General features: G+C 39.8%; 1 protein-coding gene across 6 annotated transcripts; it reads right to left on the bottom strand.

Annotated features, from left to right (window-relative positions):
• Positions 1-119: 119 nt before the first annotated feature.
• On the bottom strand, positions 120-15,303 carry LOC103986512 (transcription repressor OFP13-like). Of its 6 annotated transcripts, none has more exons than XM_065151894.1 (6): positions 15,180-15,303; positions 15,029-15,066; positions 14,842-14,960; positions 14,491-14,732; positions 3,234-3,307; positions 120-1,178 (listed from the first exon to the last, which is right to left on the bottom strand). In XM_065151894.1, exon 6 carries the CDS (start codon positions 778-780, stop codon positions 232-234), a length of 549 nt encoding a protein of 182 aa, XP_065007966.1. In that variant the 5' UTR covers positions 781-1,178; positions 3,234-3,307; positions 14,491-14,732; positions 14,842-14,960; positions 15,029-15,066; positions 15,180-15,303; the 3' UTR covers positions 120-231. The 6 variants fall into 6 exon arrangements, with proteins under 6 accessions (XP_065007966.1, XP_065007964.1, XP_065007965.1 ...); XM_065151892.1 differs by having other exon boundaries at positions 14,847-14,960; positions 15,180-15,300; XM_065151893.1 differs by having other exon boundaries at positions 14,847-14,960; positions 15,029-15,058; positions 15,180-15,292.
• Between the last annotated feature and the right edge of the window lie 255 nt (positions 15,304-15,558).

Raw genomic sequence — 15,558 nt, forward strand, 5'->3', positions numbered from 1 at the left:
TGGTTTGTGTGTTTCTATTTTGTTGAAAAAGAAAATCCATGTAAAAAAGAGAGAGAGAGAGAGAGAGAGAGAGAGAGAGAGAGAAAATTCACATTTTTATTTCCCCCCCCCCCCCCATTTAGTCAAAGACAAAAATCCACATCCATGCTATTAGCAGCAAGTCATGTTTGAGTGTACTCTTCTTCCCATGGCTACAGTGATCAATAGGATGGACGTCAAACTGCATCCACTTCACATCATCTCCTCCTCCTCCTCGATCTCGAAGGTAAAAGAACTGGAAGAAGAGGATGAAGGAGAAGAAGAAGAAGTAGAACAAGAGGAAGAAGAAGCAATGCCCAAAAGCAAGTCCATGAATGCTCCAATTATAAACCCATGATTCTTCTTCCCATTGAGCAGCAAATACCATCCCAGCATCTGCTGAAGCCACGCCCAGTCTCCCACGCCATGCGCCAGCAGCATCTCCTCCATCGACTGCTTGAAGTCACGATAAGGGTCCTCCGAGTCCACCGCCATAGCGATGCTCCCCTCGAACGGAGTGCCGTCGACGTCGGACTTGGCCGCCTCCTCCACCATCGAGCTCGTCGTGCCTGGTTCGAAGAACAGCCTGTCCGACGACCTCAGCCCGTGGATGACCGCTTCGACGGCGTCGCCGTCCGAGAAGCTCTCCCACTCGCCTGACGACGAGTTCGACAGGCATGACTCGTTGAGAAGAGGAGGAGGAGGAGGAGAGGAAGCCATCGGCCTCACTCTAGAGAAGAGAGAGGCGAAGCTTGGTTTCATGCCCGTATCTGATCTCTCTCTCCTCCTTCAGAATGAGGTATGCATTAATGGTGAAGAAAGGAGTCTGTGATGGATGGATGAGCTTCAAGAGGTTTTTAAGAAGGAGAGTGACATTTCTAAAGGTGATGCATGTGAGCAATGATAGACAACAGTGGGAGGTTATATATATAGATATATCCATAGAGAGAGAGAGAGAGAGAGAGAGAGAGTTCAGCAGATCCATGCAACAGTGGTGGTCGAATTCAAATAGGGTTTGCTGTGGTGTGATGATGAACACCTTTTCATTGTTTTTGGCAAGAAGAAGATGTTGCAACTCCAGTGTAGGTATCTGTCACATTGCCTTGTTCTTGTCCTTTTCATCTTGTCATGGTTGAGAAGGAGGGGTGGGTGCATTGCAACTGTTGCACCAGAAGAAAATTAGGCTTGTGTAGATCAAGTCAACTAGTAATGAATAATACAACTCAATTCACACAATGATGTCCTTCGATTGATGAAGACAACATAAAATGTAGGTAGGTTGTTATTTAGGCCATGTAATGTAAGAAATATATATATTTATCCTTTGTTCTTCATAAAGTTTAATGATAAAGATAGATGGCTGAGAAAAAAAAAATCCTCTTTTTGAGTTTTTCCTGGAAAAAATTGTATGCATCAACCCTTTTAAATCAAAGGGTTGAATGTTCATTCCATACTTTTAACTGTGATATTTCCAAGTGAGAAAAGAGAGAGAAAAAAAAACATGAAAAGTCAGTGTGTTTTTGTGGTTTCAGCTGCTAATTACTAAGATTGGAGTTGCTTGATGAAGCATTTGTCTTGTCATAAGCCTATTCCTACTAAGATATCCATATCCATCCACCAATGCCAACAGTGAAACTAACATAAGGTCTTGTATTCTACTATTAGCCTTTGGCTTTCTCTCTCATCTTTCATTAGTTTGCCTAAGGTGAACAAACAGGAGTTCACCTTTGTCTCCTTTGTCCACACACCAGAGGATACAATGTCTCTTGCTTGCTTTGGTTTCATTTCAATACACCTAACAGCAACAAGAATGTCTCATTCCCAATTGCCAATGTTTGTTTGTCCAATATTCTAATCACCTCATTTGTGTGAAGTCAAGCATCAAAAAAAGGGTATACTCTTCCCAATGTGAGTTGATGTGACCAATGTCACTGTCTCCTATGGGACATTTCAGCTAATGATAGCTTAAAGGCAGCTATCCTGTCTTCCAACTGCACCACATGCTTCCTTGCCAATCCTCAATCATAGAGCTTGAGAGGCATGCTTGTCCTTCCAGGTAAACTAGACATCAAATATTAAAACCTTCAGCAATGGTTAAACAAGCATAAAACCAAAGCAATGAAAGGGGACAAGAAGCCAACAACACATCTTTATTAACTCACTTGTAGGTGTTTAGGTAGGGGATTATTTATAGGCTAATACAAGTCAGCTGCTACCTTAAAACATAGTTTTAAGCTCTAATATCATAAATGAGCCAAGATCTTTTTTTTTTTTTTTTTTTTTACTTAGCACCAACCTATGTAATTAATGGATTGGACTGGATCTTGTCATGCATCTTTTGCTGAATCTTACAATATTTGTTTAAATTTTGTGACAAGTGCATTGCAGCTTATATAAAAATAAATTTAGAACCTCTAGAATGTTCCATGCCTGATATTATGAGGTTGAAGACCTGAACAAGCCATACAGATTTCACTGGATATAGGTGATCTTGGGGTTGTGTTCATGCCTTGGCTTGTAAGCCTTTCTCTTGGCAGTGAGATTTGGTGACATGGAGGCTTTGAACATGCACTGAGATCTATCAAGTGCTCCAAAAAGTAAAGATCTTATTTTACTCTTGCCTCTTTTTTCCCATTGAATCTGAAAACAAACCTTAGGGTTGCTGAAATAAGAATGCTGTGACATTAATAAAGTCTGAGAAAAGATTACAAATAATTAATAATTTTGATTTACCATTACATATTGAATTTGTAACTGAAGTTATCTACCAATTACTTCACTCTTTCTTTTTTCATCCTGAACTATAATTGGATGTACCAAAGTGTGGAGCACAGGATCTTTAAAGCTCAGTTTTAATCACCTGGCTTGGAGTTATATTTTCCTCTAATCATATATTAAATTAGTAGCCATATTTGTTTAATACTTTTCACATGGTTTGAAGTAATATGAATCTTCACTACTTCTCACAACAAAGCAATGATCAATAGGTACCATCAGAGAGATGCCATAAACGAAGAGCCCACCAAGTATTAGAAGCAAAGCAAGAATATCTATCTCATAGGTGCTGCCACCGACCACATTCATTAAACAAAGATTTGATTGGAAACTGGAAACAAAAGTTTCACAATTGTTTGATACCTCGGTACTTCCATGATTCTTATAAAAAAAATCCTTATATGCTAAGAAAACTGAAGGAATTGCATCTTATCACTGACCTGCCTGAGAAAGGAGCAAATTAGAATACCCGGTATGGCTTTCCCATAGTGCTCTTCAGGTACAAGCACCTCACCTGTAACATTAAATATGTTTAATACTTCTTAACTTATTGTATTTTGGACATGAACAAATGACTTGCGCATGAAACTACAGCAAATAAGAACAAACGCTCCAAGAGGCGTTCAAATTAAGAAGAAGTCATTGTGGCCACAAAGATCCCAAGAGTAATATGGTGGATGAAAAGACAAACAAATTAATCCATTATTTCAGTGTTTATTCTAGAATTTACGTGTTAGATGTTACATGCTCAACAAAATCATGTCAAAGCTCATCAGGCAGCAAAACAAAATTGAATTAATTACCATAAGGGATCAAGTGGACAAGGATCTTAGTAACATCAACATAAGTAAGAGAAACCAAACCTATTTTCTAAAATGGAATGCAGGGGTAAGATTTAACACTACGAAAGAAAATTTTGATGATTGACTTTATAGGCATAGTGGAAACATAAATTCTGTAACATCCCATTAGTCCCACATCGGAAACGAGTAATGTGTATGATTGACTTATAAGGGTCTGATGAGTGTACTATTATCAACTTCAGCTTAAGTATTTTAGTCAATGGTTTAGACCAAACGAAGTTGATAGACCAGTTAGCCCATCAGGCCCGAGTCATAATATTTGGTATCAGAGCCGACCTAACATTTAGGCATGGTAAAAAAGTGTAGCCATAAAGAGAGATATGTATCAAAAAAAAAATAATAATGCATACAAGAGGAGATGCAGGAGTTTGGTCAATGGAGTAGAGAAATATAATTTTTATACATCATAAAAAGATGTATCGAGATTTAAAATTCAACCTAATTGATAATGAAGTCAACATCAGCAGCAAAATGAACAAAAGGAAAATGACAAAAAGCAATGACACCCAGCAGCAGAGAACTTTGGTACAATCCTTGCATCAGAATAAAACAATATGTTGATCAACTTTTTTTTTTTTGTTATAATAGAAATAATTGTTTATCCTCGAGTGTAAGTTTAGTTTAGCCTTTTTCCCATCAGACTCCACACAACATTCTCATATGGATGACAATAGTTTAAGAGCATGACAATCAATTCCAATGAAACAATACAACACTAATGGCAATGTCACTTGCAAAAACAAGTAATCTCCAAAGCAGACTTCTCTATTTTCCAAAATACACTGTATCAGGTTATAACAATCCAGTAATTGCATTATAATACATGGTTTAGATGGTTCTATAAAGTAGCCAGTTAGCTCACTGAGGGTGGGGTGGCTGTTGACTAATTACCATTATTTGACTATCTATCTTAGATGTGAAACAACTATTTATTTCCTGGAAATTACAATGAAAAAGGAGTAAAAAGAGAAGAATATGACAACTAAAACTTACCAATGATTGTTTCATTTTGTCACCAAAAATATGAGAAGCTGCACTTGAAAGTGTCATGCTTGCCATAAGAGTTAAAAAGTTATAGTACTTGCCTGCCTTGTTAAGACCAGGTCCAAGGAGGCGAGGGATCTGTTTGATAATAGCCTTTGATGCTAGAAAAGCATGGTACTTCTTAGCAAGGTCCGTAATACCGTATCGTACCGGAGTTTCGACCTGGGTTCGGTACCGGTACGGTACGGTATACCGAGCGATACACCCAGGTGTACCGCTTGGTATATTTAGGCATGTCGAGCATTGTAGCACTACTACAGTGCTACAGTGTTGCTACAGACGATCTGCGTACCGGAAGCTTGTCAGACCGGTACGTACCGCCCATACCGGGCGGTACGATCCGGTACTGCAGGCCATGCTTCTTAGCAAGTGTTTTTAACCAACTTGTTATTTTTGTTCATCTTCTTTAGACTTTCCACATCTATGTAGTTAAGGCCTATCTTCTCGGCCTGGAGATGGCAGAAGCAAGCATTAGCACAACGGAATCATGATCCCAGAACCAAGACAGATAAGGTTTAGAATTAGACAAGCATCTTAATTTGATCATGTAAAAAAGGCAACAAAATCATAAACATTCACAGGAGAAAAATTTTGAACACAAAATTGATTTTTCGTTATAATATTCATATAATGTGAAAAGTGCATCCTTTAAGAAAAAATGTGTTGTAGATATAATCATCCCATGTGTTGTACTTATCATCGAAAGAATCAACTTTGGAAAAATATAATTGAAGAGTCACATAAACACCCGGTCGTCGTCCTCCCCTGCCTCGGTCAAGCGCGTGGGGTCAGAAGTCGTTGCCTGAGAGCAGGTGACGTCAGTGCGTGTCGAGTCAGCGTTATTGCCCTCCTCGTTGGGCAGAATGACGCCCAGGTGAGGTCAGTGACACGTCATGCCGCCATTATTACCCCTATCAATATCGACATGCTTTAACGTTCTACCTATTTCTCTTTGCTTCCAAAGTTCAAAATTTTATTTGTTTTGTAATTCTTTTGTTTTTTCTCTTTTCTATCCGTGATTCTGTTTTTTGAGTTTGCTTATGGACTCGATGCATGTTTTTTTTTTCATATTGCTTATGAGAGAGCGCGCGCGTGTGGCGATGGAGAGTTTTATTAAAATAAACTGAAATCATACAGGATGACAAAGCAAAAAGTCAACAGCTTATTAAAATAAACTGGGAGAATAGTTTTATTCTCCTTACATGTATATCAAAGCAAACAAAGAACTCTTGCAGAACTTTTTCTGCATTGTTCCATCGAGAGAGAGAGAGAGAGATCAAAGCAAACAAAGCACTCTTGGAGAACTTGTCTGAATTGTTCCATCAGAAGAGAGAGAGAGAGAGAGAGATGAATCAAGCTGCATCATGAAAAATTCCACACAGGAACAGCACAGCAAATCTGAGAAGCTCTATGACCGGCATGGTCTGTTGGGATCATGGCCACCGAAGGAACTTGTAGATGCCGCAGGGGTGGGGGAGGATTGCGCCACTGCGGCAGCTTCCCCGCCATCATAAGAGTCTGCAGCAACGGCCCTGCTTGCAGCACAGCTTGCACAAACCTGCCTCTTTCCGGTCGACTCCCCTTCATGGCGAGGCTATCAGTTACAGCAGAGGCTTGTTCATACTTGCCCATGCTGGAAGACGACGCCCCCCTCGAGGAATCGCCCATGTTCCCGGTCGAGAGCTCCGGAGAAGTGACGGCGGTGGCGTCGACGAACGACTCGACCGGAGACGAAACGTACCGCTGGGAAGGGTGGGCTGTCTCGGATAGGTTGTCGGAGATGTTGGAGCTGCCGATCGCTTGCAGCAACGGAGAAGCATCGGTTGGAGGATGGGGATGTTAGAATATGTGGCCCTTTTATTGAATAAGATATATAATAGAATTGGGTTCCGTTGCGATATTTTAGCCAAGACTAAGTCCACTACGGAACGATTCCTCGGAGATATCCTTGATGGGAGGAAATCTTCTGAGATCTCATCTCATCGTAGACCCTCTGCTCTCGCCTATAAACGGACAGGATCTCTAGTGGTTGAGGGTGTGTTAGTGTGTTAGAGCGTCATAACGTTGACAGTATAGACGCATCTCTCCGTTGAGGAATTCAGTTATTCTCCTCGACTCTCTCCCCAAAACCCTCTCCCTCTCCCCAAATCAGGATCTGTGTGATCCTGTGAAAGGATAGGAAGAGAGGAGAAAGGGTCTACTCTTCGCACTCCCTGCAGATTCCGCAGCGTGATCGGATTAAAGACGGAGCCTGCAGCAATTTTGGATCACGGTGTGCTGAGCAGATCAAACAAGATCTCTGAACGGATGGCATCAAAAGGTACGCATCGTATAATTAGATCTATGTATTGAATTTCAATCCTGGCATATAGGTTAATTCCGCATAATTGATTTAGCATAATTACAGATTTTTATGCTTACAATTGGTATCAGAGCCCGGTTTTTGAAATCATGCATTAGATCTGTAAATTAATTTACGATGTATAATTACCTTTATCTTCCAAGAACTGCTAAGCAGTAATGGTCACCGTCGACCTCGCTGCGAATCTGCGATTACGCCGAGTAGCGTATGCATCACAGAACTCGTCCCATATGCGGACATCACAGAACTCGTCCCATATGCGGACATCACAGAACTCGTCCCATATGCGCACATCACAGAACTCGTCCCATATGCGCACATCACAGAACTCGTTCCATATGCGGACATCACAGAACCCGTCCACGCGACGGCATTACAGAACCCGTCCACGCGACGGCATCACAGAACCCGTCCGTGCGACGGCATTACAGAACCCGTCCACGTGACGGCATCACAGAACCCGTCCACGTGACGGCATCACAGAACCTGTCCGTGCGACGGCATTACAGAACCCGTCCACGCGACGGCATCACAGAACCCGTCCGTGCGACGACATCACAGAACCCGTCCGTGTGACGGCATCACAGAACTCCGTCCGTGCGACGGCATCACAGAACTCCGTCCGTGCGACGGCATCACAGAACTCCGTCCGTGCGACGGCATCACAGAACTCCGTCCGTGCGACGGCATCACAGAACTCCGTCCGTGCGACGGCATCACAGAACCCCGGTCGCACACGGCATCACAGAACCCCGGTCGCACACGGCATCACAGAACCCCGGTCGCACACGGCCAGAATCCGTCCATGCGACGATCGGCCGCACGCAGGCAGACAGCCCATGTGGCGGCCATGCGTGAGTAGGCCGTGCACAGGCGGCGGCCGCGTGCTGGCAGCAGCCACCCGCGGGCAGGAACCGCCGCAGCGGCACCGGCCGCGCATGAGCAGTAGCAGCCCCGCGGCGGCAGCGCCGTGGCGGCAGTGGCCGCGCACAGGCTAGATCTACCGCTGGAAGCCGCGCACAGGCAGTCGCTGGCAGCCGCGCATAGGCGGTAGCCCGCAGCCGCGTACAGGCGGCAACCCGCAGCCGCGCACAGGCGGCCGGGCCGCAGGCTGCAGCGGCAGCGCCGCTCGCGCAGGCAGCGGCGGCGGCAATGGCAGATTAGGGTTTTGGCATATTTACGTTTTTGTCCTCGAGGCTAGGGTTTTCAAAATTACAGTTTTACCCTTTGCAAATATCGTAATTACAGTTTATGTTCTAACATATTTACGGTTTTGGCCTCGGGTCTAATTTCTGCCAAATTACAGTTCTGCCATTCGCATATTTTCGATTTATATCATATCAAATATTTTCGGTTTTTATCATTATGAAATTGAGAAATTTAGGTTATATTCTCAATTATAAAATTGATAAATATCATTTATTATAATTATGATTAATTTTAATCATGATTATTATTTTTTGATTATTTGATTGGATTTAATTTTGATTAAAAAAAAACTATAAATTATGGTTTATTTTATAGTTTTCTCATATGAATTATTCATTATATATGTGGTAAATAAAAAAAAATCCAATTATTGTTTTTTAGAATTTTTTATTTATTTATTCACATGTATATGCTTGAAATTATCATATGAGTTTTTTATTAAAGTTCAATAATTGTTATAGTTATTTATTATTGAACTGTTCTGCATTGAATTTCAATAATTATTATTATTATTTATTATTGAATTATTTTGCTTTAATGTTCAATAATTGTTATGGTTATTTATTATTGAACTGCTTAGCATTAAATTTCAATAATTATTATTGTTATTTATTATTGAATTACTTTGCTTTAATGTTCAATAATTGTTATGGTTATTTATTATTGAACTGCTTTACATAAATGTTCAATAATTATTATTGTTATTTTATTATTGAACTGTTTAGCAAAATTAAAGAAACATTGATGAATATTATTTGTAATTTATTTCCCTAAGTTTTATCTGACTAGTAGCTGCCAAAGTGGCCTAGGATGATAAACTTTTGTGATATGAATTACAATAAAAGTTTTGTCATTTATAGGACATTTTTATTTTATATCATTGCATTAGTCTTGAAGTCACCAAAGTGACCTAGACTAATGACTTATAAAATAATATTAAAGAATTAGTCCTAAATGATATTAAGGAAATAATATTCATAATGACACATATAATTATGAGATTTAGATAATCCCAAAGAAGAATCTAATTCAAATAATTATATGATGGGGTAGGATGATACTATTTTAGATATCCTTGCAGTTTAGGGTTGTATACCCAAAGGTAACAATACCTATTCCTCAAGGATAGTATCAGTCCTCCAAAAATATTCTTGAGTGAACACTAGATATGTCAATATTTCACCCAAAGGTGTAATATAGATGATATCAATAGTTCATCAATTTTTTGACAAACTCAAAGCATTAATGTTGTTATATATCTTTTTGCAGTGGTACTTCCGCATATACATTCATATGCTTCAAGTGTCCCTGTACTTTCTGGATCAAATTATTCAGAATGGTTAGAGCATGTGCAATTCACACTGGGTGTATTAGATCTTGATCTAGCATTACTTGTTGAAAAGCCTGCAGACTTGACTGATGAAAGTACTGCAGAACAAGTTAATGAAATGAAGGCTTGGGAAAGATCTGATAGGCTTAGTTTAATGTTCATAAGAATGACAATTGCAAATAACATAAAGACTTCATTACCGATTGCAACTAGCGCAAAGGAATATTTAAAGGTTATTGAAGATAGATTTAAATCTGCTGATAAGTCATTGGCTGGCACATTGATGAAAGAACTGACTACAGCTTAGTATGATGGTACTCGAGGAATTCAGGATCATATCCTCAATATGGCTAACAAAACTGCAAAACTTAAAACATTAGGCATGAATGTTGATGAATCTTTCCTCGTGCAATTTATTCTTAATTCTCTTCATTCTCAGTTTGGCCCATTCAAGATTCACTACAATACAAATAAAGATAAGTGGGACTTGAATGAGTTGACTAGCATGTGTGTTCAGGAAGAATTGAGATTAAGACAGGAAAATTCATATAATGTCATGACGACTACTCAAGGAGGTGGTAATAAGAAAAGAAAGTTGAAGCATCATCCATCAAAGAGATTTGCTAAGTCTGGAAATGTTAAACAGAATAATGAAAAGAAAGTATTTACTGTAAAGTGCTTCTTTTGTGGCAAGAAAGGACATGTGAAGAAGGATTGCATTAAACGCAAGACTTGGTTCGAAAAGAAAGGTATTAACTCGACCTTTGTATGTTTCGAATCAAACATTACAGAAGTTCCTTCTAACACTTGGTGGATTGATTCCGGTGCTTCAACTCATGTTACAAATAACATGCAGGTATTCCTTTCAATTCGGAAACCAAAAGAACATGAAAGATTCATCATTATGGGAAATCGTCTTAAAGCGAAAGTGATATCAATGGGAACTTATCGTCTATGCTTAGAGACGGGTCACTTGATGGATCTTGTTGACACATGTTATGTCCCTACAATTTCTAGAAATTTGATTTCTCTTTCTAGAATTGATGAGTTGGGATATTGTATTTCTTTTGGTAGTGGCAAACTCAGCATATTTTATGATTCAATAAAAGTTGGTTCTGGAATTCTGTGTGATGGTTTGTACAGAATTAATTTGGATCTTGAGTTTGCAAAGACACTAATGACCCTGCAATCAAATGTTGGATTGAAACGTAGTTTCAATAATGAAAGATCTTCCATATTGTGGCATAGACGATTGAGGCATATCTCCAAGGAAAGAATTGAAAGATTAGTGAAGGATAATATTTTGGAACATTTAGACTTCACTGATTTTGATATTTGTATAGATTGCATCAAGGGAAAGCAAACTAAACAAATAAAGAAAAATGCCACAAGAAGTAAAAAACTTCTTGAGATTATTCATACTAATATCTGCGGACCACTCCATATTCCTTGTTTTAGTGGAGAAAAATATTTCATCACATTTATAGATGATCTGTCCAGATATGGCAAAGTTTATCTAATACATGAAAAGTCTCAAGCCGTTGATACTCTTGAAGTATATATAAATGAGGTTGAGAGACAATTAGATAGAAAAGTTAAAATTGTTAGATCTGACAGAGGTGGTGAATTTTATGGCAGATATGATGGATCTGGTCAGAATATTGGTCCTTTTGCTAGATTCCTAGAACAACGGGGTATTTGTGCTCAATATGCATTACCAGGTGTGCCACAGCAGAACGATGTTGCTGAAAGACGAAATCGTACTCTGATGGATATGGTTAGGAGCATGATGAGTTATTCCTCTGTACCTGAGTCGATGTGGGGTGAAGCTCTTAGGACAGCTATGTACATCTTGAACAGGGTTCCTAGTAAGTCAGTTTCATCGACTCCATTTGAGTTATGGACTGGTAGGAAGCCCAGTCTGAGACATTTACATATTTGGGGATGTCCTGCAGAGATAAGAGTATTCAATCCACATGAAAAGAAATTGGATCCAAGAACTATTTCAGGATATTTTATTGGTTATCCAGAAAAATCCAAGGGATACAGATTTTATTGCCCTAATCATAGTATGAGAATAGTAGAATCTGGTAATGCAAAATTCCTAGAAAATGGCGAAATCAGTGGGAGTGAAAAATCTCGAAGGATTAATTTTGATATTGAGGAGATTCAGGTTAATTCTCCCATATCATCTCCTATCCGAGAGATTGTTGTTCCTCAAATCAATGAGAGTATTAATGGGGGTGAACAACAAAATAACATCCAAGAACTCTCACATGATGTTGATGTCGCTGCTGATGATCTTGTAGAACAATCACAATTGGCAGATTTGAGAAGATCTCAAAGGAAAAGGAAACATGCCATTTCTGATGATTATGTTGTATATCTACAAGAATCAGATTATGATATAGGAATAAAAAGAGACCCCTTATCGTTTTCACAAGCCATAGAAAGTAACGATTCTGAAAAATGGTATGATGCAATGAAAGAAGAGTTAAAATCAATGGTACAGAATAATGTCTGGGATCTCGTTGAATTGCCCAATGATTGTAAAAGAGTCGGTTGTAAATGGGTCTTTAAGACAAAACGCGACTCAACGGGCAATATCGAACGATATAAAGCCAGACTTGTGGCCAAAGGTTTTTCTCAGAAGGAAGGCATCGATTATAATGAGACTTTTTCTCCTGTTTCTAAAAAGGACTCATTGAGAATCGTTATGGCATTAGTAGCTCATTATGATCTTGAGTTGCATCAGATGGATGTGAAAACAGCATTTCTGAATGGGGATCTGGATGAGGAAATCTATATGGAACAACCTGAAGGGAAAAGAAAGTTGGGCTTGTAAACTTAAGAAATCCATTTATGGCCTTAAACAAGCTTCCAGACAATGGTATATAAAGTTTCATAATACCATTACTTCCTTCGGATTTAAGGAAAACATTGTTGATCAGTGTATATACCTGAAGGTAAGTGGGAGCAAGTTTATTATATTGGTCTTATATGTGGATGATATTTTACTTGCCAGTAGTGATCTTGGTTTATTGCACGAAACTAAGATATTTCTCAACAAGAACTTTAAGATGGTTGATATGAATGAGGCATCCTACGTCATTGGCATTGAGATATTCAGGGATAGATCTCAAGGATTATTAGGATTGTCTCAGAAAGGATATATTGATCGTATCTTGGAGAGATTTAATATGCAGCTTTGCTCAACCAATGATGTACCTATTACTAAAGGTGAAAAATTCAGTCAAAACCAGTGCCCAAGAAATGACTTAGAAAAGAATCAAATGAAGAATATTCCTTATGGATGCGCAGTTGGAAGTCTACTATATGCTCAAACCTGTACAAGACCAGATATCAGTTTTGCAGTTGTAATGCTGGGAAGATATCAAAGCAACCCAAGAATGGAATATTGGAAAGCTGCAAAGAAAGTAATGAGATATCTACAAGGGACAAAAGATTATATGCTCACATACAAGAGATCTGATCAGCTTGAAGTAACTGGATATTCAGATGCTGATTTTGCAAATTGCCTCGACAGCAGGAAGTCCACTTCAGGATTTGTATTTATGTTAGCTGGTGGGGCAATTTCTTGGAAAAGTGCAAAGCAATCGCTTATTGCATCATCAACAATGGAAGCTGAATTTGTGGCATGCTTTGAGGCCACCAATCAAGCTTTATGGCTGCGAAATTTTATCTCAGGACTTGGTGTGGTCGACTCAATTGCCAAGCCGCTGAAGATATTTTGTGATAACACCGCAGCAGTTTTCTTCTCTAAGAATGGCAAGTACTCTAGTGGTTCCAAACACATTGAGTTAAAGTACTTGGTGGTTAGAGAAAGAGTCCAGAAACAACAAGTGTCTATTGAGAACTTGAGCACCACTATGATGATTGCTGATCCATTGACAAAAGCCTTACAGTGCAAAATATTCAAAGAACATGTTCTTAGAATGGGGCTTGTGAGCAAGTCATAAAGGATATGGTGATGCATGTTTATGTGGATGCTATTATTGACATTTTTAATAAAAGTTATCTGTTTCTGCTATCCTGTTTACATTTATGTTTATGCATATTATGGTTGAATGTAATAACAGGATTGTCTTGACAAGACAAATTACAGGGGTCATTATGGACTATGTTAGGAAAGACTAACAATGTTGTGGTACATAGAAGGGAGTATGACATTGATGAAATACAACCGTTACTCGCATCGATAGTTGGACTTAATATAGTATTATTGTGATTATTGGACTTATTGGCTTATTTTAAAACATGGCCATGTATAAAATGCTTTTCAAAAATTTTTTTGGAATCCAATTAGGTAAAATTGTTTTCAAACAAATTTTGTTTTGTTTGTTTTGATTTTGTATTTCTTTTATATCTTATCAATTAATGGGCCAAGTGGGAGAATGTTAGAATATGTGGCCCTTTTATTGAATAAGATATATAATAGAATTGGGTTTCGTTGCGATATTTTAGCCAAGACTAAGTCCACTACGGAACGATTCCTCGGAGATATCCGAGGAAATCTTCTGAGATCTCATCTCATCGTAGACCCTCTGCTCTCGCCTATAAACGGACAGGATCTCTAGTGGTTGAGGGTGTGTTAGTGTGTTAGAGCGTCATAACGTTGACACGTATAAACGCGCATCTCTCCGTTGAGGTCTACTCTTCGCACTCCCTGCAGCAGTGCGATCGGATTAAAGACGGAGCCTGCAGCAATCTTGGATCACGGTGTGCTGAGCAGATCAAACAAGATCTCTGAACGGATGGCATCAAAAGGTACGCATCGTATAATTAGATCTATGTATTGAATTTCAATCCTGGCATATAGGTTAATTCCGCAGAATTGATTTAGCATAATTACAGATTTTTATGCTTACAGGGGAAGCACTCGAGGGAGACCGGCGAGGCTCGGTTGTCCGATCTGGTTCAGCAGGAGCTGCAGCTGGTTTCTCGCTTCGTCTCTCTCGGAGGTTCGTAGCTCGAGGAGTTCGATCAATTGCTGGTTGCTTTCCTTGGCTTTCTGCAGCTCTTCGTGGGCGTTGGTCCGCAGCGCCTCCAATTCCATGTTGGTGCAGGTGAGCTTGTGCTTCAAGTCCTCGATCGTCTGCTGGAGAAAGATCTGCAACACGATTGATTGATGAGACAAATATACAGAGAGTAACTCCGGTGAACTCCGAAGAGAACCCTCCTCCACAAACAAGAGAGAGAGAGAGAGAGATGAACCGTGCCTGACCTCGTGATAATCCCAGGTAGCAGCCAAGCAGTCGCCCGTAGCCAAAGCGTCTCCAAAAGACGACGGACTCACATCCATCGCCACACGCGCGCGCTCTCTCTCCCGAGCCGATTGCTTTATATATATATATGATGAGAGCCCAATAATGATATCGCGAAAAGGACTTGAAGAACTCGGATTACCTCATCGCTCAGACGTGTATCTCTTTCCTACTGCAATCCTTCAAGGAAAAACACAAGAATGATATCAGATCCGCCGCCGGAAACAAATCGATAAGCGAAAATTCGAGCAAAAGAATATGGATTTCGAGGCGAGAAGAGGCAGGAGGCTCACCGGGACCTCCACGAACAGGGCAGCTGTCGACTGCAGGGACGAGTAATCGCCGTGCCTAGGAAATAGAACCCTAAAATGCCGGCTCCGACTCAACCAGTCGCCAATCCGACGGATGATATGTTTTCTGGGGAGTGTTTTGGGCTTTGACCCGTGGCCGCTAGTTGGGCCGAAACCTTCGTGACGTCATAAATCTTTTGTACAATAATGATAATTATTTTTGGGCCATATAATTAATATTTTGCATTAAGATCCGAATCCGGATCCGAGGATGGGTATTCTATTAAATCGGATTCGGATCGGGCATTAATTTTGTACCCTATCTTAATGGATTCAAAATAACTTGAAAACGGAGTCGCTTTCGGGTTTGGATTCTGAGACT

The sequence above is a fragment of the Musa acuminata genome, chromosome BXJ3-5, assembly GCF_036884655.1.
Source record: "Musa acuminata AAA Group cultivar baxijiao chromosome BXJ3-5, Cavendish_Baxijiao_AAA, whole genome shotgun sequence".
Lineage (NCBI taxonomy): Eukaryota > Viridiplantae > Streptophyta > Magnoliopsida > Zingiberales > Musaceae > Musa > Musa acuminata.

Bases quoted from the DNA above. Each gene is read 5' to 3' on its own strand.
- LOC103986512 (XM_065151894.1), bottom strand. From the start codon at position 780: ATGAAACCAAGCTTCGCCTCTCTCTTCTCTAGAGTGAGGCCGATGGCT.